The sequence below is a fragment of the Nestor notabilis genome, unplaced genomic scaffold, assembly GCF_000696875.1.
Source record: "Nestor notabilis isolate BGI_N333 unplaced genomic scaffold, ASM69687v1 scaffold12115, whole genome shotgun sequence".
Lineage (NCBI taxonomy): Eukaryota > Metazoa > Chordata > Aves > Psittaciformes > Psittacidae > Nestor > Nestor notabilis.
Window position 1 is genome coordinate 70,242 of NW_009929809.1, and position 27,035 is coordinate 97,276.

The following is a 27,035-nucleotide window of genomic DNA, read 5'->3' on the forward strand; positions in this document are numbered from 1 at the left end:
GGGTTGTACAGATGACTGTAAATCTGTGTCTTCCTAGTATGGAAGAACAATCATCTAAAACCTTATTAAAAATTGTTAAGGATTTTATGAATTTTTCTTGCAGTCTTCTAGGCTGCTATTTAACTAGAACTCAAAGTAGATACTTCAGAATAGAAATAGAAGATTTTCTCTGCAGTGTTTTACTGTCATTACTGCAGCACAGAAGCTGCCAGCACACAGAAGGATGATGGAACAGCCACTGCGAGTGAGGGAAGGGTGTCAACCCAGAGGTCAGGTGAGACTACAGAGGGTGCAAACCATCAACAGTCCTCCACAAAAGTTGCCTTCTGTTTCTGTGCTGACCATATGGAAGGATGTGGTGCCATGTACCCAGCAAATGGGATTGAAGAGGCTGGACTATGCTTCCTGCAGAGTACCACAGGTATTTGGGGGCTCCTATGGTTCAGCCTTCAAGCTTATCTTTAGGAAGAAAACCTCTGAAATAGCTGATACATAATAGCCATACAGAAATACCCTCTCCTCATTAGCATCCTACAACTGTATCTCCATTCACCTTTGTACAAAAGCTAAATGTATACATGGGAAGATAGTTCAAAATATCAAACTTGAAAGCCATGTTTTGCCACTTTCCTGCAATTTCCAAGTGCAGACAAGCCCTTTAAAAGTTCCTGTGTTCTTTCGTGTTATTTTTCCTGGTGACAGAAATTTCTGAAGTGAACAACAAAGAGAAATACAGATGTAACAGCTTATAGCTGAGTGGCTTTTTGGGGAACAAAGAATAGGCATTTCTCTAACCTTAAGGCTTTCTGCTTTCTGCAGAATCTGAGACACATCATGGACGTGATAATAATAGTGTCAGCATTTCTCTAAAGAGCTCAGAAGAGTTTTTATAATGGAAATTTTGAAGCAACCTATATATAGAATTCACATGAACTTCTCCTGTAATAAACTGAAGGAAGCAGTAGTCAAGAAAAAGTATACAATACATACTTACAATGCTAAAGAAATGAGCAATGGAACAAGATGAACATAGGGAAGTATTACAGTCTTTTTTTCATTTACACTCCACATGTATCGAAAGTTATAATTTTTAAAAAGAAACAGAATTGATACTCCTATTACATGAGTTGCATATGAGATAGTAATGTCATTGCCTTTGACTTGCACATTTGAGACTGTACTGCTATCAGCCATATTGAAAGTGAAACAGGTTCATGTAATCTTAGTCCTGGCTTTACTACAGTTAACTTGAGTACAGCTCGAGTTGACTCCTCAAAACTGTCAAGTTTACCCCTTGCTTGAGTCAATTTCTTGACAACAAAATATTTCATAGAATCATAGAATCACAGGTTGGAAGGGTCCTCAAGGATCATCTGGTCTAACCTTTCTAGGCAAGTGAGAAGATGCTTTTTCATTCAAGTTTCTGGCCTACGATGGATGTCACCTCAGTATGTGACTGCTTTGATTTAAATTTGATAACGTGATGGAAATAATCACTGTGCAAACAGTTATCCCTGCAGCAAAGGCATAGTGTTAGCACTTACTCACTTACAAAGCATCAAATTATTGTTCTCGGATGAATCTTAACTTAATGACTGTCAGTATACACACGCTAAACCTACTAGAAGATAAGCTATTACACTTAGGTCACCCCACAGCAAAAGAAGATTAAGCTGAGTTACTTGGGCTTTATAGAATTTACTAGATGGTAGAAGTACAAAACTAGACGGTAACTCTAGCTTGTACACAAGGGGCAAATCTAGATAGCAGTCAATAGTCTCCATGCCTACTCCAACTCACAAGACTAAATTAGAGATTACAGAAAGCTGATTTCAGTTGGTTCTAATTGGCTACTTTTGTTTCAGTATCACAAAAGTTGTACCAGCATAGACTTTTTAGCTGAGCAGGTGTTGTCCAGGTCTAAAGCAGATATTTCTGAAAGCAAGAAAAGCTAGTGTATTCCTCTTTAGAACTTGCCTTTGAAGTCTGAATTTTGGCTTCTAAAAACAGCATTCTCATTTACAGCACTGCCTATCTGACACTTCGTATAGATCTTGCCATAATACTGATAACTTTATTAACACTAACTATAGCTGCAATGCCCAAGAAATAGATACAGACCTAAATAAACAGGCTTCCTTATCACCCTAGGTCACCCATTTTTTTATTATCCCATTTTTCTATGGCGTCTCTTCCTGGTTGATGGCAGAACACTGCATCTCTGCTCTTTCCTGCTGCCCTCTGACCAGCAGATGGTCACAGCAAAGGCACCTGAATGAAGAACTGATGCTGTAGAAACGCTGTCAGCAGTTCCTAACTTCCACTCTAGTGTTACAGGAAGGGAGCATCTTCCCCACAGTTACTTCCTGTGGACTTTTTGATGAACTCTACTCCAGTAAAAGATTGCTTCACATCACTTTTTATGTAAGAAGCACTTTGGTATCCTGCACAGGGTTATGCAGTCAGGCACAAAGGCACATTCTTCTCTATCATGAAATATGCATGTTAATCCCTTGGGTGCCAGATAAAATGCGTGATGCACATCTCACACAAGTGCGTCAGTATAACTCTACCAACACACCATCATCTTCTCGTCTTGGACCTTTTAAGGGCACAGTACAGGAAAGGTTTAAATAGAATTTTACTGCCTTAACTATGTGCTGAAAATGTTGTTTTCAGTATTCAATCTCCTATTGCTCAGTAATTTACAATGGACATATGCAGTAAGGAGTAGGTAGAGTCCCCTCTTTTACCCAGCAAGTAAGTTGTGCAACTAAAATGCAATTCTCTGACTGATGAAAGAAGCTGAGGCTGTTAATATACCTTGATTTAAAAGTTTGATTATTAAGTAATAAATCTCCTGAGCCTTGGGAAACTGCAGATGCGCTTGTAGGACAAAGCAAGGCAATACCTGTATCTCAAGAGAAAGAGACTGTGACTGATGGACACACACTCTGTGTAGGAGTCTGTTACATTTATACACTCTTATACAGCCTTTATAGTCTCTCTCTCTATATATATATATATATAGTATATTTTTTGATTTTCAGATCACAAATTATAAATGAGAGCAACTCATTACTGGCTTAGTTGTGACCTCCCGCCTGAGAAGCAAATAATGTGGAGTGGCCAGGGGCCAGCAGAGTTTCAGCACTGCACAGGTAAGCAAGGTCTGACAGCCTCTAGCCCAAGGAGGCTAAAGCAGGATTTGTGATAGACGTCAAAACCCTGGCAGTGACTGCAGACAAGGAACAGGAGCCAGCTCCCTTTGCTTTTTCAAGAGGGCAAATGTCTTGTCTTTGTGCATCAAGCAGCAGAGACTGACTTTATGCTTCTGTCTCTTCTTTCCTTCTACTCTGCCAAAATAATACCATCTGAATATGTCATTTTGCTGACTTCACAATTCTCTAAGTTCTGTCTACCTGACAGAACTCTCCCTGCATTCTGGGCTCAGGCTGAAGACTCACTGTTATACTAGACCTGAGCAAGCTGAGCCTCTGCATTTCTGCTGCTACTGAATACTTGCAGTAGTGAGAGCAAGACTTCAGGAAAGTTTTGGACCAGAAGAAAAGCAATCAATGGCCAATTAGCCTCAAGTACTAAATGATGTTTTGCTTCTTTCCCCAATTAAAAACGTTCACTGAGGTTAATTAGCTATAACTTGCTGTGAAAATAGAAACATTTATTGAGTGGGAATACATGGAGCCTGCCCAGTGCCCAGTACTGCTCACTGACAAAGATACGACATACCAGGAGTCTTTTAAGAGAAGAGTGTTACCGCATTGGAAAACAGGATTAGAATTCAAAATTATCTCAACGACTATCAAAAACAGCCTGAGTAAAACAAGACGCAATTCAACAAAAGCCAGTACAAAGTCCTACACTCAGCTGAGGATGACCAGCTCCCCAAACAGAGTACAGGAAATACATAGGGCAATAAAGGAGGTGGAGTACTAGAAGGAATCATAAGCTGAATAAGGTCAAAAAAATTTCTTGCAAGACAAGCAAATAGCAACCCAGAATGGATAAAGAGGAATAGAGTTCGTGAAACGCATTAAGTAAACCCTTCACTCCTTGAAGGATATCTGATGGGAACAGGATACCCAGTTTTGGGTGCTGCATGTCAGCAAAGATAAGAGTAATGCCATGGGAGACCAACAGCGAAGACAGGAGATCTAGAAAACTGGTTATATAAATTAAAAAGAGGGAAATTGTTTGTCTGAAGAAAGATATATCTGTCTTGAAACAGTGAAAGACCTGCTGAAAAACAGCAAGAAATTTGACTTCATATCCACGTAATGGGTTTGAAAAGCATCAAGGGAGATCAAGATTAGACATGAGGAAAATAAGCGTGTAATAATCACCAGGGGAAAAAAAATCACCTAGGGAAGTTGTGAAGCAGACAGTTTAGAGGTTTGACTAACTTCTAGAAACATCTGTCAGGAAGCAGGCTGTAGATATAGGTGACCTTGCCTTGGAACATGTGAATAGATGAAATGAATTCTTAGAGTGTGTTTCAGCCTTATTTCTATGACTATTTACACAAAAAGCTAAACTTTAACAGTCCTTTGTTGCTTTTATATTTTCCCAATAAGCAAGCTTTTTTATATCACTATTTATTACTCTGGGAATCCAGGTGGTGTTGGCTAGACAGCTAAAATAAAAACCCAGCACCCACTGCTCCAGTTACACGGGGCTGGGGTCCAATAGTAAACAGAATAAGGACTGTAGATGAAGACATGTAGGAAATGGTTCTAGCAGTTAATTTACCCATGTCCAAAATGAAACTGGTCTGAACCAAAACAAAATCAGCAACAAACCATAGTCAGCAACCTAGCTAACATTATTCAAAATGACTTACTATTATGTGGTTACAATAATGTGATTACTATTCTGTTGATACATGCTATTCTACAAACAAGATTAATCCACAATGCCCTTTTCTTAAATTTACTGAAGTTACTTATGCAGGAATTTTGCTGACTACATTTAAATTTGGCTCTGTCAGTGGCTGTACATGAACTTAGGTTTTGCACTGTTGTACAATATTACACTTGCACAGCAGCTGTACTGTTTGTTCAAGTTCACAGAGCATCAAATCCTGATAGCTTTTTTTGCTGTGTTAGGAAATGCTACACACAGTTCTCTTGTATCTTTACCTTCAGCCTTTTGAATTGCAACTGTTATAAATAACTGCTATTTTTAATATAAATTAATCATAAAGTAAGGAAATGCAAAACATCATTTTTCATTTCAAAATTTATTACATAATTCCATAATTTGACTGCTTTTTTCTTTTAATATGGGCTACAGTAGGCACTGCTTTCCTAAAAAAAAAAAATAGAAATTAAAATATAGAAAATAGCACCTAATACATAATGACTCAATAGAAAATTAAAAGGATTATGAGATTTCATTTTAAAAGTACTGTATAGGACTTGAGAACATGGCTTTCTTGAACAGGAGATTTGAAACAAGCAGGTGTGGAAAATTTTAATCTAATTAAGTTACATGTGTTAAAATCTATAATTACAACAAAAAGTGGCTTTTGACTTGATATATATGATTCCTGCCATACATAAATGGAGGAAGACAGCATAATTTACTGAAAAGAAAAGCGCAGTTCATCCTATCACGTCTCTTCAGTTACAACTGGAAACTGATTCTAGTCTATTTGGTAAAAAATAATAGAAGGTTTTTTGGCTTTAGAGTCTGGACTCTGTGATGGGAGATGGTGAGAAATAAGCAGGTTTCCTCTTCCTATTTTCCTTTAAGGTGAACAGGTCCTAATACCTTTCTGAGCAGAACAGCAGTAAAGGGTGATTCTCCTTTGATTGAACCTGATGTTGCTTACCCAGAAGCTGTAAAGAAGAGGAAGGCAAGCAGATGTCACTTATTTAAGCAGCAAGATACTTTGCAATCCTGAAGCCTGCTAATACGTATTTCATTTCTACTTTTCTATCTATTTAGAGAACTCTGACTATTAGCCTGAATTAATACCTGAAATTCGATCATAAAGTTTCTCTGTGTCACATTATTAAAGCAGAATTACCCAACAATGGAAGAGAGAAACTATATTTCTGTGATCCAGAATTAGTAACATACCCTCTGGTGAAACTACAGCTTTGAAGGATGTGTGTGTCTTCATTTAAAGAATACCAGTTGGCTTGTTGACTTCAGCAGAAGAGAAACTGAGCGTGCAGTTAAGAGCAGCAATGAAAGACCCAAGAGTAATTCAAAGAGCATAAAGCAGGTTTAGCAGGTCTTGAACTCTCTGAAAGCCCTTTTGAAATCTCTGGGAAATAAACAGAAGCAGACTTTTTCCTGAGGCTAAGTCCTGCTGTTAGAGGAAACTTTCTACAGTAGTTTTCTAAGATGAGCAGAACAGGCCTGTGGGAATACTTCTGACCCTTCCCTGGGCAGAGGAACCTCAGCTTGAGCTATCTGCACTCTGCTGCTCACCAGGCTGGACAGAGGCTTCTGGAGATGAAGAGCAACTCCTACAAACACTAGCCATGAAACACAACTTCTTGCCGTTTTTAAAGCACTCAGCACATTCACAGAAATTTCCATGCCTGAATAGAGGCTTTTGACTTGCCTAATAAAGCCAGAGTGGCTGTTTCCAGGAGGCTGGCAACTGTGCTGAGCTGGGTACCTAGGGTCCCCCATCTCTCTCCAATTTAAATGACCAATTTACAGGCTCTTCTTCCTTCACAAGAACTCTGGCTTTACGCAAAAGCGGTAGTACATATCTTGTTTATTGTTCTTTAGGTAATGTGTAGCCTCCAAGAAAATACTCAAAAACTCTGAACCTTTAGATTAACTGGGTCTCTGCTAGTAGCAACTGAAAAAGTATTTACAGTTTCAAGAATACAACCTAGTAGAAAATGAAAACTGTCACATCCTAAGAGAAAGCAATGTGCTCAGTTCCTTAATGCTGCTCCATTTCCAGAGCCATATTCCAAACTGTACCTAGAAAGTGTTATAAGGATGTTCTTACCTGTCTCATATACTGCTTCAGATACAGATGTAAAGTGGTCTTCTACTGTGTATTGTGCCAGTTGGAGTGTGTCCAAACCTCGAACTGAATCATTTCCTCTAGTCCAGTAAAACATGACATCATTGATGTTATAACCCCCTGTAGTGATACACAAGCCAAAAAAAGTGTTTATTTTACACAATAATTAATTTGTGTTGAACACACTTATGGTTCAGCTGTTTCTTATTTGTCTGCCTGAAAGTACAATTAGACATAAACAATGATGGGGTTGGCAGAGTGTAATGCCTGTTTACAACAAAACTCCCAATAAAATGTGAAGTCTTGTAATTTAAAAGCTGACTTTTTGGAGGTGGTCTTTTTTGTATCTTTTATTCTAGTATAGACAACAAACTAGTAAAAGAGATTAGTACCACATGGTATTCTGAAGGCAAAAGCTCTTGCTCTTTAAAGAAATAGAGCTTTCATAAATTACAGCACTGCCAGCACTCGGACTAAACATTAAGTGTGCCCTTTGTTGCTTCCCAGGATGCTGTTTCTTGATGCAGTGCATTTGGTCTCCATTCTCAAAGAAATGAAGGAGTGAGGAGAGAAGCAGCACTGCTGTGTGCAGGCGCTATGCTCTAAACGGGGCTTGGGTCATCGCTTGAGACTACATTTTGGCTTAGGAGCTTGGATGCTTCCCAAGGACACCAGCTTAGATGCTCGTGTTTCTGCAGGCTCAACACCGTGGCACACTTCAGGGGTCCCAGGAGATTTCCTCTTAACCTTCAAGTAGTAATTAGGAGCTGAGACGGGACATGAATCATCTATCAGAAGGCAACTGTATTTTGCACACACTTGTCAATATGCAGCACAATCATAGCTAAAATACCTCTGTAGCTTTTTCCCGTTATATTAAAAGGCAGGCAATTTTCAGACTAGTGTATATGATTAATTCAAGATTATGTTAATGTAATTTACATGTTAACAGGGAGCATTTGAACAGCTTTTCCTTTAGCTTACTTTGATCAATCATTCTTGTATTTGACAGACTTATATTGTGCAAGTTAATAGCTAAGCTTAGGGGACAGAAACATGAGCAGATGATTATTTTTAGACTTCAGTCGATCGTGAGTAAATTACAGTGTGACAATAATGTGATACATTGCACAAGGGTATATGCTGCAAAAGGAACAAAGCTCTAGAATCACAGAAAAGAAGATGCATTAAAATAAAAACAGCATTTTAATATTTTTAAGTTAATGGCTTTGCTTCTTCCAATGACAAAAAAGACCTAATTTCCTACAGCCGTTTAATGTAGGAAAAATAGGAGTTCAGAAATTTCATTTCAAGGGAACACTGTGCTCATTGCCTATTAAAGTGACAATTTCAACTGAAAATGCTTTCCCTGATGGTTCTTTAAATGCATATATTGTTTTCACTATCATCGACAGTTTTCTGAAAAGCTATCATGACTAGGAATCTCTGTTCACATTATCATATTTATAGCAATTAAAGCTAAAATACTGTTGCTAAGCCAAAAGACTTAGCCAAAAACATGTGTGTCCAAGCTAAGTTTTCGATTCTCTAAAACCACATGCTGGGAAATTTCCCAGATTTGGGAGACAAAAAAGAAAAGTAACATTTCCTATAAACAAATGATTGCATTGTCCTCAGTCAAAACAAAGAGGTTCATAGAAGCAGGTTTTATGCGTGATTTCAGGCATGGATTCATTTTACTTTCCCTTAGTATAAATGAACTGCAGATATTTAAATAAAGTCTACAGAACTAGAGAGCACCACTGTAAATATTTATTTTTACAAGATATTCAGTCTTCCAAGTTGTGTGAGATGGGAGAGGTGATAACAAGCATATCCCCAAATGGAGGTTGTTTTGCTTTAATAGAACCATTTTTGTTCCAAATTATTTGATTAGTTGAAAAATAGTAGGTTTTGGTCAATCTTACTATGAAAATTCTTTGAAAATATGAATTCTATTTGTGAAGAATTTTCTTGGGGAGAGTCTTCCAAGTAGTCAGTAAAGTTAAACAGCACAGTGCAAAGTTATTCTTTATTCAGGGGATTAATATTTTACTAATTATAAAATGTTTCAAAAGTTAATAGAGACAAAATACTTAAGCTGTGTTATTTGGCTTTTACAAATAATCTCCACTCTCTATACATGACACTGAGTTTTCATTCTAACTAGTTCCTCAAGCCCAAAATGTCTCATTCCTGTACTTCGTTGATACATGTACAAGCAGCTAATGTCAACAGGGTTAACTACAGGAATAGTAAATTTCAGATTAAACATTCATAATGCCTAATACAAATGAGTTTCTTTACCTTTCTGTTGCTAATTTTAATTTCCCCTGATTGTCAAGCACAAGTTAAGTGCCTTCACATGGCTCTTCACTGAATAAATGCTAAAGGACAAATTCAAAAAGGAAATTAAATTTCAGAGATGGGCACAAAATATGAATATGTATTTGGACTGGAGGCTGTGTGGAGGAAAGATTGAGAAAAAAAGCCTTTAGCCCAGCATGAATGAATGGTGGTGCTCCCTATCACATGGCAGAGAGCATGAACCCCCTGGCAGCACCAACACAGGAGCCCTCCAAGTCCCATATGTCACATCTGTCGTATCAACAGAGTGGCAATTCTCTGTCTCCTAACATATGCCAGTACTACCTTCTAAAATGTTGCGATGACAGGGATAAAAAACCAACAAACATTTTGGCTGAGATGTATTTTGCTGCATAGAAAGTATAAGTCAATAAATGTTATTAACTAGTTATAGCAGAATATCACATTGCAAAGGCCACTAGGGTTGCTTTATTATGTAAAGTCATTACTTGTTGTGTTTGTCTTTACATTGGTAATCACTTAACAAAAAGCCTAACCTTTGTTTCAGCTCAAATATTTGCTATATATTTTACTCTTTATTTATAAACATCTGTATTTGTGTGGATGTGTAGGTATGTTGCATTCACAATTCTTAATTCTAGGTAATGGTATTTGCAAGCAATATTCTAGGATTATGTCATTTTTCATCTATAAATTGACATAGCTTATCTCAGAGAAAATATTGCAGTGCACTGAAGAAAAAGGCCCACAGCTAAATACACTCTGTCCTTTTGTATTTATTGCTTCTAGCTGTTTTCGTCAAAACTGAACACCAATGTCATGACAACATTTGTGAAGCCATTACCATCTTTTCTCCTTGGACAAAAGACACTTGTGAGCTGTTGAAAAAGCAGATGGAATCATTCTGGAAAACGCTTATTTTCAGTAATAAAGCGAATTATTTTTTTAATTCTGTCAAATAAATTTTAAGTTCCTGTGGGACATATATTTCATTCTGGAACTAGAGAAAATACTAAATGACTCATTAGGCAATGCTGTTGATGTAAACCCATATATGTTGATTTTCCAATATGCTATGCCAAAGGAAATTAGAGATAAATCCAAATTCTAATTCAAATCACTATTTATGAAACAGATCTTATAGAAGTGCTGATTCTAGAGGGGCTCCTGCGTGAGGAAGGTTTTGGGGTTGATTTCCTTTGTGTTTCTGCCCAAAATGAAACTTTGCAATCTTCTAATTGGTCATTATCAATAAGAGACAAAGAATATACACACACACTTCTGAAATTATAAAAAGTAAAACTTGGCAAGTACTGAAAAACCTCCCAAAAGACTTCGAGTATCTTTTGACGTATGCTAGAGCATGTATTTTCATCTTACAGAATTGCTTATCCTTTTAGGTTATCCCATGCAGAAAATATTTTGCTAGAGTCTTGTCATACGACTAACAGAAAAAAGTTAATTAGAAACATGCATATTTGGGTATTTGCAAAGTAACCATGTCTAAAAAGTATTAGAAAGCATATTTTAACGAAAATTATGATGACATGGATTGATAAAATGAGAACTTATAAAGGTATATATAGTCTTGGTCCATCAACTGATGGCATTTTTTTCCTAGGGCACTGCCACAGAGACAATTTAGTAATAGCACGATTTGTACATATCCATCTCAGAATAGAACTGTCTATGAAATTACCTTTTTTCAGTATGAAAACAGTAAATTAATTAAATATGAACTCTATGCCTTACAAATAAGCCTTATTCCAATATCATTCTCTCCTAAAGTAAATGTACCTCAGGGGGGAAAAATGCATACTATCTGAAAGAGAAGAAAAATATTTTTTCTCAGCTGTGCTGGAAAATGTCTGCTCTCAGAACTCCCCCTGAAGACCAACAGAATAACTGCAAGTTGTGCAGCAAAACCAAGCCTAAAATAATCTCCTGATACTTTATCATTAATAGCATGGCAGCATTTTAGTACTCCCATGCTATCTTCAGTAATGCCTCCTGCATTTATCTTTCTATACAGATACTATTGCAGTTCAATAGGAACTGGTGACATACTGTGCCTTGGCTTTTTCAAAAACTCTAGCCTCTTTGATAATAATACATAGTAGTCCTTGAAGAAGATCACAGGTCTTTTTCTAATTGTATAAAAATAATAAGGATTAAGTGTCTTACAGCTTTCCAGTTGCAAAGTACATGTCTGCTTATCCATCGGATACTTAGTCAGATCCATGCTGCATGCAACAGTTGTGGTGATCCTTGAAAAAAAAGAGTATTGCTAATCATTAATGGGATAAAATTGCTCATCAGTAAAAATAAAAATAAGCCATGTATCCCTATTAAACTAATATTTTCAGTCAATTATCTATTGCAAGGGGGAAAATATCTAGTATTTACTGGTATCTAATGTGGAAGAGTAATAGCATCCCAAACAGGAAACCACTCCAGAACAGCTGAATTTTGTGGCAATCTAAAAAGGCCACCCCTTGTTCCTTTCTCACACTATGCTTTTTCCTTTACTGATATTTTGCAACATATTTTACAATTTTGTTATATTTCTCAAAATCTATTATAAAGGATAATCTGCAATAAATAATGCAAATCAACCATCACAGCTTGCTTTCGTCTTTGATGACTTCATTGAAAAACAGCTGGAAAGGCAAAATGAAATTCTTGCATTTGGCTTGAAAGTAAAAGGGTCTATTTAGGGAACCAAAGGAGTCCTATTATTAAATTTAAGAACTTAATCATATTGGTCAATAACATTACATACTTGTAAAACTATAAGATCATTCATATTATACTTTTACAAATAGACGTTTCTTAAGCATAAACTTATGCTAACCTGGAAAGTTTAAAATATAGGTACACATCACATATAAATGTTGGTATGCAGTATATACATACCGTAGGGCATACAACACTGTTCCATTAGGGTATATTCTTATAAGACGATTCTCAACAGTGATATCATGAAGAAAAGACTTTTTTGAATCAACTATGAAGGTATCTGGTACCCAAAGCATTTCCACAAGCCGGCCATCTAAGCTTAAACTCTTATTACCATCGAAACAAAGTCTCTCATCAGTCCATCGTTGCCTTAGAAATATGGTAGCCGTGTAGTCCTAAAAGAGAAAAACCAAAATTATCATACAGAGCAAGCCTGTGTTACATTCTGTTTTACAAAAGTATATGGAAACATCTGTGGGGCACAAGTAGCCTGTGACTCCCTGTGTTCTGTTCTTAAATGCTGACACTCTGAGAGCAGTTGTACTGGCTCTAGCACTGCCAAATTTTCCAGCACTTGATGTGAGGTTGACATCATTAAAAAATATTATCTTGAGTAGGCTTTGTTCTTACAGTTATTGGAATTTTACAGTAAAAGCTGCTAGCCTAAGTCTGTGGCTATAAATCAGCTGAAGTCACCAGAGTTTTGTAAGCAGATAATCTGTCTCTGTATATCATTAAATCTTGGAATGATTTATACAAGTGGTTGCAAACATCATTTTGTTCACATAAACTACTAAATAATGCATTTTTTAAGAAAACTTTGGAAAAAGTTGTATAAATTCAGATAGACAAAAGGACAAAAGAAGTTAGTGGACTAGGAAGTGAATAACCTTTTAGCACAATCCTATCCTTTCAGCATCACAAAGGAAACAGTACCAAATTTACCAAGACCTTGAATATAGCTCTCAGACCAATTCACCTTTTAATTCAGATATGCTTTGTAGTCTTAAACTAAAACCACGTTATTTCTTAGCACTTCTCTAATGAACTTTTGATTTTACGGGGTGCTTTTATCAGGATGATAAGTTCATCTTAAGTACTGACCTTACTTTCCCCTTTCTAAATACTATCTAACACTTACTAAGTACAGAGGTATTCTAATATTCAATTTCTGTGGAAACCTGAGTAATTAAATGGTGAGATAGTTTTATATATACATAAACACTTTTTTAAAAATATTTATATATGCACACACTTTAATATACACAAAAGCACACAAATATTTTCCAATATTGAATATCTGATTAATGGATTTTGCCTTTTATTTCTATGTACCAATGGAGAGTATCTTTAATTAGAAAAGTAAACTCTATTTCATAGTTTGTTCAAAAATAAATCATACTAATTTAGTGAAACACAGCTGGAATAAATTAATGTGAGACAGCAAGAGAAAAATAATACTAGTTCAGCTGTGTCTAATCACAAGGCAACGGAGTGGCTTCAAAGTCACATTAATATATCTTTAACTCTCTGAAATGCATAAAGGTTTAGACATTCAATCTGGAAAATAAAGACTGTTCTATATGCCTTTCACTATGATTAATACTTAGTAGCAGATTTCTATTTGTATCTGTGAAAGGTGTGATTTACACCCACATTTCTCCACTTACTGTAGTGCTATAACCACTATCTGTAGTGAAAAATAAGATTCCACCTCCTGACACACATTGACTGCACAAGGCAAAGTGCGTCAGTCTCATTGCCAGCAGCTGTGAACACATCAACAAGAAAAACAAAACAGGTTGCAAAAGCTACAATACCATATTTATTTCTGATATCGTATCAATGCTTGCAATATCCAGACTCATTCCAACTGACACAGGACCATCTGCAAAAAAGAGAAAGTCAGAATCCAGCACAAAGTTTTTTAATACTCAGTGTTCAGGAGAACTGGTTAGAAACTCTTCCACAATACGATCTTTTTTATTAAATGTTCAAAGGAAATTTTTTAAAAGAAATAATCCTCAAACTTAGACTATGAAAGGATTTTAACAATTTCATAACCAAAATACAATACTTCTAGACTAACAGTCTAGAAGGCTTTAATAAATATGCTTTATTTCCTAAATATTTCCTGGTTTATATGATTTACTTTTTTCCCAGGAACAAGGTGCTGGGGAAAATGTTGCACAACAAGGTGTGGAAGGTACAATCCCCACGGAATATCACACCCTTCTGCTCCAAGGTGCAGAGCAGTGGAAAGAATCCTTCCAGTTGCAACATCTGGTCCATCAGATGTTAGTGAACTAAGGGGTTGCATCTGGCAATGTCACACGGTTAACATCCAGATGGGATAGCTGAGTGACTTTATTTACTGGCAGTTTAAGAATATATTGTCTATATTGTGTCACTGCGTTTTAACTTCTTGCTTTTGACCGTTAGCAGCTAACCTGGGATTTAAATACTTGCATTTATAAAGGAAAATTAGTCATTTTATTCTCCTTTTAATATTAATAGCAGCTGAAGGCTTATCAACTATGATTAAATACTTTACCTAAGTAATTGCAATTGTTATGTTAGTATGTTCAGATTCCTGTTTCCTTGTGAATACATTTTACAGTATCAGAAGGAAGATCGTCAGCTGTGTGTTTTAAAATGCAGAAATTAGGCAGAGCTTTCATGGGAACATGGCATTATTCCTGATTGAATATGTGCAGAATAATTAACTGAGTACATGTACAAGGAAATTCATATTAAATAAGTGCATCTCTCCAAGGAATTGAGAAGCAGAGAACACGATACTGAGAAATCAGATATTTTAAGTAAGATTGAGGTAGCTGGTGGTGCCAGTATATCGCAGGCATGCTGCTGAAACCCTCTCTTGGCTCCTTGCGATGCATTAGGTATAGATGTCCCCAAATGGCATCTAGAGGAAGATGGGGTCCAGCTTTACCTCACTGACTTGCACTAACAAAAAATGTGTCTAAGTAAGTGGTGTAAATGTATTGGTATGTTTATTTTTTCCAAAATAATTTCCATTTTTAAGGCATGTGTCAGCGTTCTTAAATATCTGGCACTTCTGAAAGAATCTATAAATGCTTTGTCCTGGACTTGACTTAGTTGAAACTTCAAATATAAAGCTCTAGCTTAAAGCGGGACTGCAGGCTTGTAGCATTCCCTGATGGTAATCTATATGTTTATTATAAACTGTAATTTGTAATTGGAAGAAATTATTCATCTATTGGAGGAAGGCTTTGAAGGTTAACTTAGGAACAAGGTTGTATGTCTGAAAAGTTCTTAGACCATTGACAGATTGTTCTGTTTCTTTCCATTCTTTTCAGGTTTTGATGTCCCAAGAATACATTTATATTTGTCCCTCAAGGGATAAAAACTTGAGACTCTAGGAAACTCAGCCCAACTTTCTAGCATGCAACAGCAGCAGAATTAACTGATACTTGTGCTTACCATTGTACTATATCATTATTACAAGTAAAATACTGCCAGCCACAGAAGACTCATCAGATGCTCAAAAATTCTTAAATTTAAAAATAAGTGTGATTTATAATCTATTTTCTGGGGGGTTGTTGTTTGGGGGTTTTTTTTCAAGCCTTCCTGCAGATTCCCATGTATCGCTGTACCAGAGTATATTATTATCAACTGTCACAAAAGAATCTGAGGGGAACCTCATCATGCAAGGCATATGCTTAATAATGGACCATCCTTGCAAGTTGACAGTGCAGTGTTCAGCTGGTTATGTGGGAATTATGGCTGAGAATAATCAGACTCTTTCCTATTATATCAGGTTTTATTGATAGGAATACTTAATCCTTGCCTAGTCAAAGTGATATAGATTAGGGGAGATGTTCATTAGCAACATTTCGGTATCATTAGTGCTATTATTACACGTTTGAGAGGACAAGCTGACTTTCCAAAATGATTACTAAAATTAAATTAGGTTTCATTTTTCTGGAATCACATACACAGGACTTTGTGCATCTCTTTCTTCTTTCTTTCCTGTTATTGTATTTTTCAAAATACAATTAAGTAACACAACTGAAATGTAGTATAGGTGACTCCCAACTAACAAAAGACATCTATCTTAGATTAAGAGGTACTTCAGGCTCTAGCACAGACCTGCCTTGCTGTTCACATGCTAAGGAGTGGTACTGTAGTCAGGACAAAACCACCCAGCTCTGCTAACCATGACAGTCTTCACAACCCAAGAGCTTGTACTGTGCAGCCAGCCCATCAAGCCAAGCACTCAGGAAAAATCAGAAGAAAATTACATCCCCTCAGATACAGCAACATGCCAGGGAGGAATTGCGAAGGGGGAAGTCACGGAAGGGTTTTTAAACACAATACAAGCTGCTGAGAATAACTTTGCTTTAACAGTTAATTAAATCACTAAACTATTATAGTTAAATGCTAATTTCTTTTTTGTGTGTGAGGCTAAATACAATTTATGGTTCCTTACTAAATAAGCAGATTATTAATAACAGAAAGAGTCTCCCCATAATTATCCACCAGGGTTTTCCCTGAACTTCCTCTGAAAGGTCTGTTGACAGTGTCAGAAACAGGACAGTAGGCCAGATGAGGCAGTCAGTTCCTACATTTCCATATGTTTGGCAGGAATTTTATGTAGAATGACAGCTTCAGAAAAAATTGACCGATCTTCAGAAGAAAACTGAAGTCAGTCTGTCCTGCATTAGTTAAGAGAATCTTCAAAATATGGCAAACACCAAAGGGTGTGCCTCGTTACAGCAGTGGGTGCACAATCCAATTAACGTATCTTTTAACTTTTCCTAAAATTTATGTACAAATCTTGCTCCTTCGTGCATTTTACATATATTCACAGTAATCCCATATGGGGAATTAGCCAAAAGAGTGTCAGATAGTGCACCTAAAAATTAAGTTTGGTTCACTTCAGTGATCACAGTCTGTTAATCTTTGCACCAACGAAGTAAACCACCACTGTGTCACATACATATTTGTAACTTTGAAGACCTAAAGCAGTCTGCACTATTGTGAACTGCGAGTGCTGAGCTATTAGCAATAGGTCTTTTTTATTTAGTTTAAGAAAACTTAAGATGATTCTGACATTCAGAAACATCTCAAAAGGGATAGCTTTTTGGAAGAATCCCTTATCCTTGCAGCAATATTGGATAAAATACTATGCAACTCTAACAGAGAATTAAAAGGAAAAGTATGACTAGAATAATTTATATAGTTTCATGAAAAACTGCTTTTTTCTGCCTGATTGACAGATTTGCTTTGGTTTAGAGTATTACGGGACCTTTAGACGAAGCGATAAATTAAGCTTGGATTTTTTTGGTGCATTTAACTTCCCACCACAAGACATCTTTCTTGACAAGTACATGTTACATGAAGAGACTGGACAGATTAACGCAGGCCTTCTGACAGATCTCAACTGTAATTTTTGATATGAAGATGTCAGAAGGCAGATCCATTTCTAGTAGGAATCAGCTTCAATCCTATTTGTTCACGTCAGTGATCTTTAGTCAGTGATGTAGCTTCTCTGGTATAGTTTGTGAATAAGACAAAAATTGGTGGGGAACGTAATAACAGCTTGTTAAATTATTTGTCAAAAAAAACCCACTTTAATACAGCCAAATGCCAGCAATTAATGTGGGGACAAATAACGCAGGCAATATGTACAGGATAGGAAACTATCTTGGCAAGCAGTGCCTTTGAGAAGGATTTAGAGGTTGTTACAGATAACCATTTCAACATGATCTTTCCACATTATGCTTTGGCAGAAGCACTATTGTGGGGGGAGCAATACACAGAACTAAATTATCTTGGAATCTAGACTGTACTGGCAAAACTGTTACAAGATTACTGTGACAAGATTTGTTTTCCACATTTGAATTTAAAAAGAAAAAAACTGTACAAATAGCAGACAGTTTGGCTGAGAGAGAGAAATACTCCAGAGAGAGAAGACAAAAACCTCTGGAAGCTTAGTATCAAAGCTTGTACCATGAAAACTAAGGAACGGCATTTACTCAGCAACTCAAAGAGAAGAAAGAGAGGTGACTTGCCCAGTATCACTAAGTGCACATAAATGGTATCCAGTAGTAAGCTGTACACATTCGTTGACTAAGCAAGATCCCAGTTTATGGAAGCCAGGGACAACATGAAACTTCAAACAAATTGATCTTTGTCTAACTAAGCCTAACCACTGTTCATCATTTACAGTGTCTAGAACTCAGCATTTAGGAGCAGGGGAGAAAAAAACAACGAATCTGCATGCAGGAAGCTGGGTTTGGTGGCAATGATAGTCTCATAATGTCTCTTAGCTCCATGGGAAAGGAAAGAAAATCTGCATTACTATCTGTATGCTGAAGTTTATAGTTTTGCACCAAGTCATTGATTTATTAAATCACAATTTTAAGGATTCAGTAGAGATTCAAAAGATATTTTTCCCAAATACACAAGTGGCCAAACACATTCTGGGCTTTTTGCCTTTCTCTGAAGGCTAATTGGTACATAAAATAGTCTTTAGATTATGGTTATTTGGTGTTTCTCTTTCATGTACTCTGGGAGCTTGTCTCAGTAAATCAAAGGGTCTTAGACACGGCTAATATTCTGATATCTCCTGGTCTCTTTTGGGGGTACACTGTCAAATTCTGAGAACTAAAATGTCTTCATCTAATTAAACTCATAGAACTTAATATAAACAACATTTGAGAAAAAAAAAATGATGATTGGTCTTACACAGAAGGTTGGACTCAAATTTAATTTGCTTTCTTGAATTAAAACCTTAAGACCATGAAATGTATTACTCATTACAAGGCTAAGGAAAATAAACTTTTAAATATAGTTTAAAATAACTGATTTAAGCATGACACTTGTCTATACCACTTGAAAGCAGCTTCCATATTCAAATATACTTAGCTGTGACCTTTTCCTAGTCTCTCACTTTTTAACGAGAACACTTAAATCATCACATTCAATCACAGAACAAAATCTATTTGTATAAAATTATTTACAAGATTTAATGCATCCCTTAACAACTCCATGAGCCTGATCCAAGGCTCACTGAAGTCAGCAGGAACTGCTCATTAATTCAGAGAGGTTTGGCACAGCACCCGACGTTATAAAATTGGCCTACACAGTTTCAGCAGAAAACTTGGTGTTGAAATCAGCTTGCATTACTGAGATAAAGTTTCAGGGTTATTCAAAGGAAATAACTATGCATTTAAAAGAAATAACTATCCCTTATGTCAGCTTTTCCATAGAAGACTTTCACATCTATCTAAAAGTCTAAGGTGGATATTATTACGATAAGGGGTACTGCCTACTAACACTCCTGCAGAACTATTTCATATTCCAGTACAAATAATGGATAAAATCATTCTAGAATAGATTTTTTTTTTTATTAATTAGTGGAACTCCCTGGTTTTATCTGTTCAGTTTATAAAGACTGAGCTGATTCGTCAAGCAAAAGAAGGATATAAAAATTCTATAGTTAAGGAAAAAGAACATTTTTAATAGTAATGTTTGGATGAGGGCAGAGCCAAGGAAGCAGTCCAGCTGAGATTCCTCTGTACTAAACACTGTCTAAAAGTAACGTCATAATTTGGTAACTGGTATGTGCCACACACCATGGACAAACATAAAATGCTCAGTAAATTTTACTTGTCTGCAGACCTTTGACATACTAAGACTGCTTTCAACTAATCTAATTTTAAGCACCTATTTTAGGTGCCTAGAGATGGGAATGACATTCTGTATCGGGCATAAATTGGCAGCCTTTGAGCAGCAAGGGTCTGGAGGGGCAACCCAAAGAGAGGAGATGACATAAGGCAAGACTAATCCAGTCTTAAAATCTAGAAATCTATTAGTTCCCATCCATGAAAGGAGAGAAGCCAATTTTTGTGATGTTATACAGTCGCTGGATTCAAAGGAAAAATACCTCACAATGCCCTCATTAATGACACTAGCTGAACTGTATCCTCTTAGGTAACTGCCAGTCATCTGCCAGTCCCAGCACAAGGACCAAACATGAACAAACAAACAAGCAAATGGAGGGTTTATTAAACTAAATTTATGAGCTGCCATAAGATTTCCTTGACTAGTAAGTATCTGTGTTCCTCCTGGCTTTAGGGAAAAAGGAACCTTATTTTATGATCATTTGTTTATACCTAATGCTTTCTTTTCAGGACTAACAAAACCCAACATTTTGCTAGATATTAAGGAGTTCGGTGTCACTGATTTTGAAAGAGTATGATTGCATCTTGGCAGCAAGCATCCTTCAAAAAATTCACATTTCCTGCCTGAAGAAAAATTTCAAGGGTAAATAACTTTGAGATGACTTTGAATTATGTTATTCTACATTCAAGCTAAGCTCTGGACCTCTCACACTTGATATAAATCACATTTCAGTGTTCCATTATGACTAGCTAACATTAAGCTCAAAGCATTTTAGATGCCAACAAATAATACCAACTAGTTTTACGACAAATTTCTTTACAGATATTTATGAGTGCGTATCTAACTGACCACACAAACAAATATGCATACTTTCGAAAGCAAAGGTATCTTGGCACAAAAAAAGAAAAAGGAGCCAAATGTCTCAAAAGTGCAGCTGGCTTTAGGATATTACTTTTAGATATTTCCATGTATCAACATACACCTACTAGGTTCCCATTTTATGCAAATCCTTTCATGCACTTCAGACAGCAAACATAGATCTTGGGATTAATATGCATATACATCCTTTTCTGTGCACATTTCTAGAAATACAGGTTTACAAGTTTCCTTCTCAGAGTAAGTCAGCACTGATAGGTTGACACAGAACTGTGCAGGCTATATCATATCAAAGAAATAAAGGATTTTGAGGGGACAAGGAAGGTAAAAATAAATAGTCACAGAAGAGGTATAAATTACTAAATTGCTGTAGCCATTGATGTAATTCTGAGCAAATCCAGATATACTGAAATCTTTCTCACAAAGAACAGATACAAGGTACACCAGCTGCAGTCAGACAATATCCATAGAAATAAGGAAACTATTACATGGAACAAAGCTAGGATAGCTGTGGTCACGCAGATCACTATAATCCACTGATCTGTTAAAGTGAGGATTCAGGTGGTTTACTAGCTCTGCTTCTCAGGAGAGGAATAGCTCCTCCTGGATCTACATCTCATCCAAGTCGCAGCCCACTTTGTCAGAAACAGAGAAGGGTCAGGGCTGCACAGACACCACTCCCCACCCCAAGCATACATGCCTCTCTTACATGGAAAATGATCCCAAATGATCTTGCAAAAAGCTAGAAATCAAAAAAAAAATAAGGATAAACACTTCCTGGGTCATCCTAACCTAAATTATTCCTACAAAAAGTAATTTCTCGTAAAACCACCAACCCTGACAGCATGAATAAAATACATTTTTCAGATTCTCAACCCATTCCTTCAGCGGTAAGGCTCATACAGATCCTGAGACAGTGTTTGCACGCCTGAGCTGTGGTGAGCATATGCAGCCATAGTAGCACTGTCTGGAAATGCTAGACTGGCTCTGCATATGACATAGAAGATCTGCACTTGAGCTCCTCTGGAATTTGGAAGCAAACACAGAAAGTCCTTAGCATCCCTCTGAACAAAATTCACAACCAGAAAAAGAGCTATAGTTTTGCTGCATTATTACAGCTGAGGAAAAAATTAGCTCACATTAGAAAACAGAGATTTGTAACTCAAAAGTGCTTTACTGTTGGTCTTGAATACTATCATAGGATTTTGCAATGAAATTCGGTTTGTGTCTACCAAAGCACATCCATCATGGCAGTGCCAAAGTATCTCTAGTACTAGCATTAAGTAATGAACGAAATATATTAATGGCCACTGAACATATAATTATTTTCCATTATGCATCATCTCCAATGAGAAGGTGTTAGTTTATTTATTAGGATTATTTCCATTTTGTGGAAAATCTTCTTAGACTATGTAAATACTTTACAGCAGTTTTATCAGCAGCTGAGACAATTATAATAATACCAAACAGATTAAATAGGATTCCCTTTCTCCTAAACTTAAAATACAGATTTATCTTAATATTTTTATGAAATGGATTCAGAAATTGCACATGATGTGGAATGCCCTTATTGAATAGGCTGATACCCTCACCAAGTATTTGGATGGCAAGAGGTAACAGTATGGTCTGAGAAACTCTTTAATCAAACATTTTTAAGCAGGATATGAAGGGATATCAAAGTCATTTGAAACCTTTAATGATTCTGAATACCTAAACTAAGAACTATCGTCTAGCATCCACTCTGTAAGTTTATTTTCTGACAGACATGTGGTGCTAAGCATCTTTTCAGCATGCAGAATACTTTTTTTTTCAGAGTTCTGTGGTTATTCCAGGCACATATCTTCACCCTGCCTCATAACTTCAGTATTTCTGTTACATGTAGTAGCCTGATTCAAGTAAAGGAAGATGTCTGTCACTGAGACTTCAGTTGCCTAACATTCATCGAACTGCAGGGCAGTAAAATCAGCCTTTGTGCAGTGGACTATATGGGCCTTCCAACCTGGTGACCATGATCTTCTGCTGCAGGAAACTTACATTTTTGATTCATTTTTCCTCACAATTCTACAGTGAACCAGTTCAGTGACCTTTAAGAGGCTAGAAGGATTTATGAAATAATTCTCTTGAATTCTTACAGTAGATCACTTAATACTTGATATAGTAACAAGCTTTGCCTGTGCTTTTATGAACAGTTTGATATATAAAGATTTCTTATCTTAAATCAAAACTTTTTACAGTTATTATTTAGGAAATTAGAGGAAATTGTGCTTTTACATAGGCAAGGCATGACAGCTTATTTCACAGAGGACACATTAACATTGACAGTCAAGTTTCTAACAGAGCCTGGAAGTTTTGTTTGTGAATGCCTGGAATATATATATTTCACCTTGGGCCACAAAAGCTATTACGCTACATCTTATTATATCATAGTACATCATGTATAATCAGATCAGTCACTGTCAAACACTGGAGGAAAAAAGTACAGCAAAAAAAAACATTTGCTGTCATTGCTAAGTTTCAGACACTGCATTATGCTGTGGCTCAATCTTATGGAAACAGCTTTTCTACTTACTATCAAAAAATGGACGTAAATACTTGTTGTATCCTTTTATTATTTTTTGTATAGTTGGAGGTAGAATTTCACCTTTTCCTTCACCTTCAGAAATTTGCATTGACCTAAAAGGGATTCAAACAGTGAAAATGTTTTAAAAGAACATCATCAATTGTTATAGAAATGACATTTCAGGAAAACACTGTATTCAAGATTACTGATGATTACTGCCCATCAAATAACATACCATGGAACATTTGTACATACGAATTTCACAGCACTGTAGACAATGTTTTAGAAAACATCAGATTTTATAATGTGCATTAGTCTCTAATTGGAAGAAACTACCATTTTTATACCTTAAAGCCTACCATTTCTTAACGCCTCACCTTAGAAAACAGTTCAAGTCTTATTTAATACCTTCTCTGTAAATAGGGCATTACTACTATAATCTAGGAATGTGGGAAAAGTGTTGGCTGTTTATTTCAGCATTTAAAATTAAGCTTCCTTTTACATAATGAAATATATTCAATTTAGCTCCTGGAGAGAGGCAGAAACCAGCCTCAGAGATTAGTGCATAAAACCACTTCTAAAATCCTGCTTTTATAACACAGGAAATAATAATAATACAGAAATAACCTTGTTGGGCAAAACTGGTGAAGCATAGTGAGAATGCAAACCATTGCTTTGTTTGAAGCAACCATAAATACGAACCACAGAAGCTATATGTAAATAAGTAAGTAATTTTAAAACCCGATTTTTACCCTGGGGCCCCTGCAACAGCCTCATGGAGAAGTCCAGTGGGAGACAAGTGAAGAGACTAGGGAAGATGCATACCAAAATTACAGTTCTTTACTTAGACCGCATCAGGATTCATTTTTACATATTCCCCTTTGCCTTTTGTAGGTCTTTATGACTAGCAGCTGTGGGAGGGCACCTGGGATCATTAAGGGCTGTTACATGGAGAGTAGCAGTCCCGTAGCAATAGATTGCTTTGCCCTTAGTTTCTGCCTAACCTCTAAGGGAAGCACCCAAGTGCAAGCAGGGTGTGGTCACCCATCACAGATTCAGGCTGTGCTCTTCAGAAATTAAAACACAAGTGTTACTGACTGCTCATTGCCAACGATTTCAGAAAAGTGTGGGTATGACTTTAATTATGAAGGTGAGAAGGAAGTAATTGATTGACTCAAGGAAGCCCAGCTGGCTGCAGGCAGAAGCATTGTCTCTGCTAATAGAGAACAGCCACCTATATGTTCACCAGGAGAGGGTCTTTCTACTTCTTACCACACACATCAAAGTGACTGTTTGCTAGAAGCAACTAGCTTTGATCCTTAGCTCTTCTACAGAAGGTATGAGTTGTAACTGTGGTGGCTCAGTGCGGGGAGAAGAGTGTAAATACAAATTAAGGGATAAGGCATCTTTCCCTTTCTATGTTTTTTCCTAGGCCTGTCCAATCTTCAGTGAATTTCCTCTTCCCAATTTTTACTAGAGCTGCTTCTGAGAACTTTGCTTGCTCTTCCTAATGATGTTTCAAGGTCTCCTGTAGCTTTCTAAAGCTTGCTTCTTTGATTTTAATTTTCTGAGAGACCTTGAGCTGTTCTGTTAGGAATCTGTGGTTTTCATCCACTAGGAATAATCCAACATCTTGGATTGGCAAAACTTGAATGCTAAGATGATCTCATCAAATGCATGTGGCCAAATCACACTGTGGTTTGCAACATGGTGTCTGCTGTCCTGAAGCACTCTATTGCTGTGTGATTTTTCTGTTCACTAGGCCCTATTCCCACATAAATACCTGTTTTTCATTAGCAGTCTTGTCACTCATGTAGTTGAGATATTTGAATGGTGCTCTTTATTTTCCTTATTTTGTTCCTGATTTTTTATTTATTTATTGCTAGAGAACTATATTATTACTTAACGTGGATGAGGTCTTGAGTAATGCTGTCACTGAAATAAGGAATATTTCTCCTGTAAGTTGTGTCCTAAAGAAACAAGCATAGTCACATTGAGATAAAATGTGAATCTAAATAAAAGGGCCAGTTTTATGTTGAACAAAAGTGTTGGAATTAGGAATGTACTTGAACTTAATTCAGTTCTTAAATACTGTACTTGCAAAAGGTATTTCTGCTTTTGTAATTTGCATATAACTATAGCTAAGTGTTCAATGAGCTGCATGAGTTTAATTTCACAGATTTACAGATTCTTCATTAACAACTTTCACAACCTGTGAAACAATAAAATAAAACTTGTCCCTTTTCCATTACAAGGATATAAGTGTTGTGCTGGTCAGTATTCAACTACAGAGTGATCTGCTGCATTATTGCTGACTGCTATTTTCTAAAATATATCTTAAATATGTGGCATTGTTGTATGAAAGTCCTTTCCTTAAATCATCTGCAGAAATAATTCATTTCCCTCAAAAATGCATAATGTGTAGCCTTTGGTCTTTGATTTTTATGGGTAAGTAAGAATATGTTGGCATGGAAAAGGGGTTGTGCGATAATTGAGGCTGTGAATTAATGGGGCACTGTCCCTTGTATGCTATTTTGCCATACAACCTTTAAGAAGTCTTAGCACATTAAGCCAATATATGAGAGGAATCTGATGCCTTATAAATGTGAGCGTGTGGTGACATCACCTTGGTAAGTTTGGGGATACTTAGCAGCTTGTCAGTATTGAAAGGTAAGGAGTCTATGAATGTTATGTGCCTTAAGTGGATTTGCTTATCAGCATTTCAGGTGAGGATGCCCTGTTTCTTTTAAAGTGCTCTTCAACTCATGTGCTTCGTTCATCACCAAACAGCCGCACACAATCCTATATTCTGTCATACAGCCTTATGCAGGGATCGCAAATGATAAAAATAAAAGTTGAGACTCATTTTTCTTATGCATGTACGTCTTCTCATCAATGCATCCAAGCTCCTCTTTTACCCAGTATTTTTCTTGTTATATTTAACTAACTGCATATGGTTTAGTTCCTCCATTTTCTTAATGTATTTGAAATACATAGGCATGCATCTAAGTATGGAATTGCCTTGAAACAGCTGTTCCAACCACTGAGGAGAGAATAGGCTTTTATAGAAGAAAACCAAATATGTATTTGACATCTGGGAATATCTGTGTGTTCTGGGCTGTCAATGTATAATACATGTTTAATCTCTTCAGGTTCAATGATGCACTCTAGCTTTTATAAAAGCTGCATTATAATTATTTAATTTCCATAGTTGTTATGGCTGAAAAACGTAGTATTTTTACAGGCTAGGCTGAACTTGATAGGTACAACAACTGCTTGTTATTTAAGATACTTTTAAGTCAGTGTCTTAACAGAATTGAGTAAATGGAGGAGGAAGAGGGCATGTCTGCCCTAAACAATAGTATACATCACCATTTAAACCGAAGTATAGTCAAGACACATGTACAGCAGTATCTTTCCTGGCTATTTTTTGTCACAAGTTATGTATCATGAAAGAGGCATAAACACCTTAGAACCAAGAGAAGGGAAAAACAAAATGCCAAATACAGTCTGTGAGCAAGCTTTTGAGACATCCCCTCAGGAAATGCTAGGGAAAAATAGCTGTTTTCAGGCAGTCCACTGACAGGCGAAGGGTCTACTGATGTAAGCAAAGAGGTTACTTCTTGTTCCATACCCAAGGTGCTCAAGGATACACAGGCTTTTGTATGGTCTCTGTAGATAAATTGCAGAACAATCACCTATGTCACTGATTAATTCTCTGCTTCAGAACAGCCAGTACTCTCGCTGATTTTTGCTTAACTGGTAAGGCTGAAACATTAGCATTATGTTACCTTTTACCAGATATAGGAACAAATACTCAAACAATGTAAGTACCCCTAA

At 36.5% G+C, this 27,035-nt stretch overlaps 1 protein-coding gene across 1 annotated transcript in view; it reads right to left on the minus strand.

The window, feature by feature from the left end:
• LOC104406236 (gamma-aminobutyric acid receptor subunit pi-like) overlaps positions 1-23,268 on the minus strand; it is a 32,544-nt gene extending 9,276 nt beyond the window's left edge. The window contains exons 1-5 of the mRNA XM_010015160.1: positions 23,205-23,268; positions 13,906-13,973; positions 12,263-12,480; positions 11,531-11,613; positions 7,001-7,138 (exon numbers count right to left, since the gene is read on the minus strand). Coding sequence (XP_010013462.1) covers positions 7,001-7,138; positions 11,531-11,613; positions 12,263-12,480; positions 13,906-13,953 — 487 coding nt within the window. The 5' untranslated portion in view covers positions 13,954-13,973; positions 23,205-23,268. The remainder of the gene's footprint in view (positions 1-7,000; positions 7,139-11,530; positions 11,614-12,262; positions 12,481-13,905; positions 13,974-23,204) is intronic.
• Between the last annotated feature and the right edge of the window lie 3,767 nt (positions 23,269-27,035).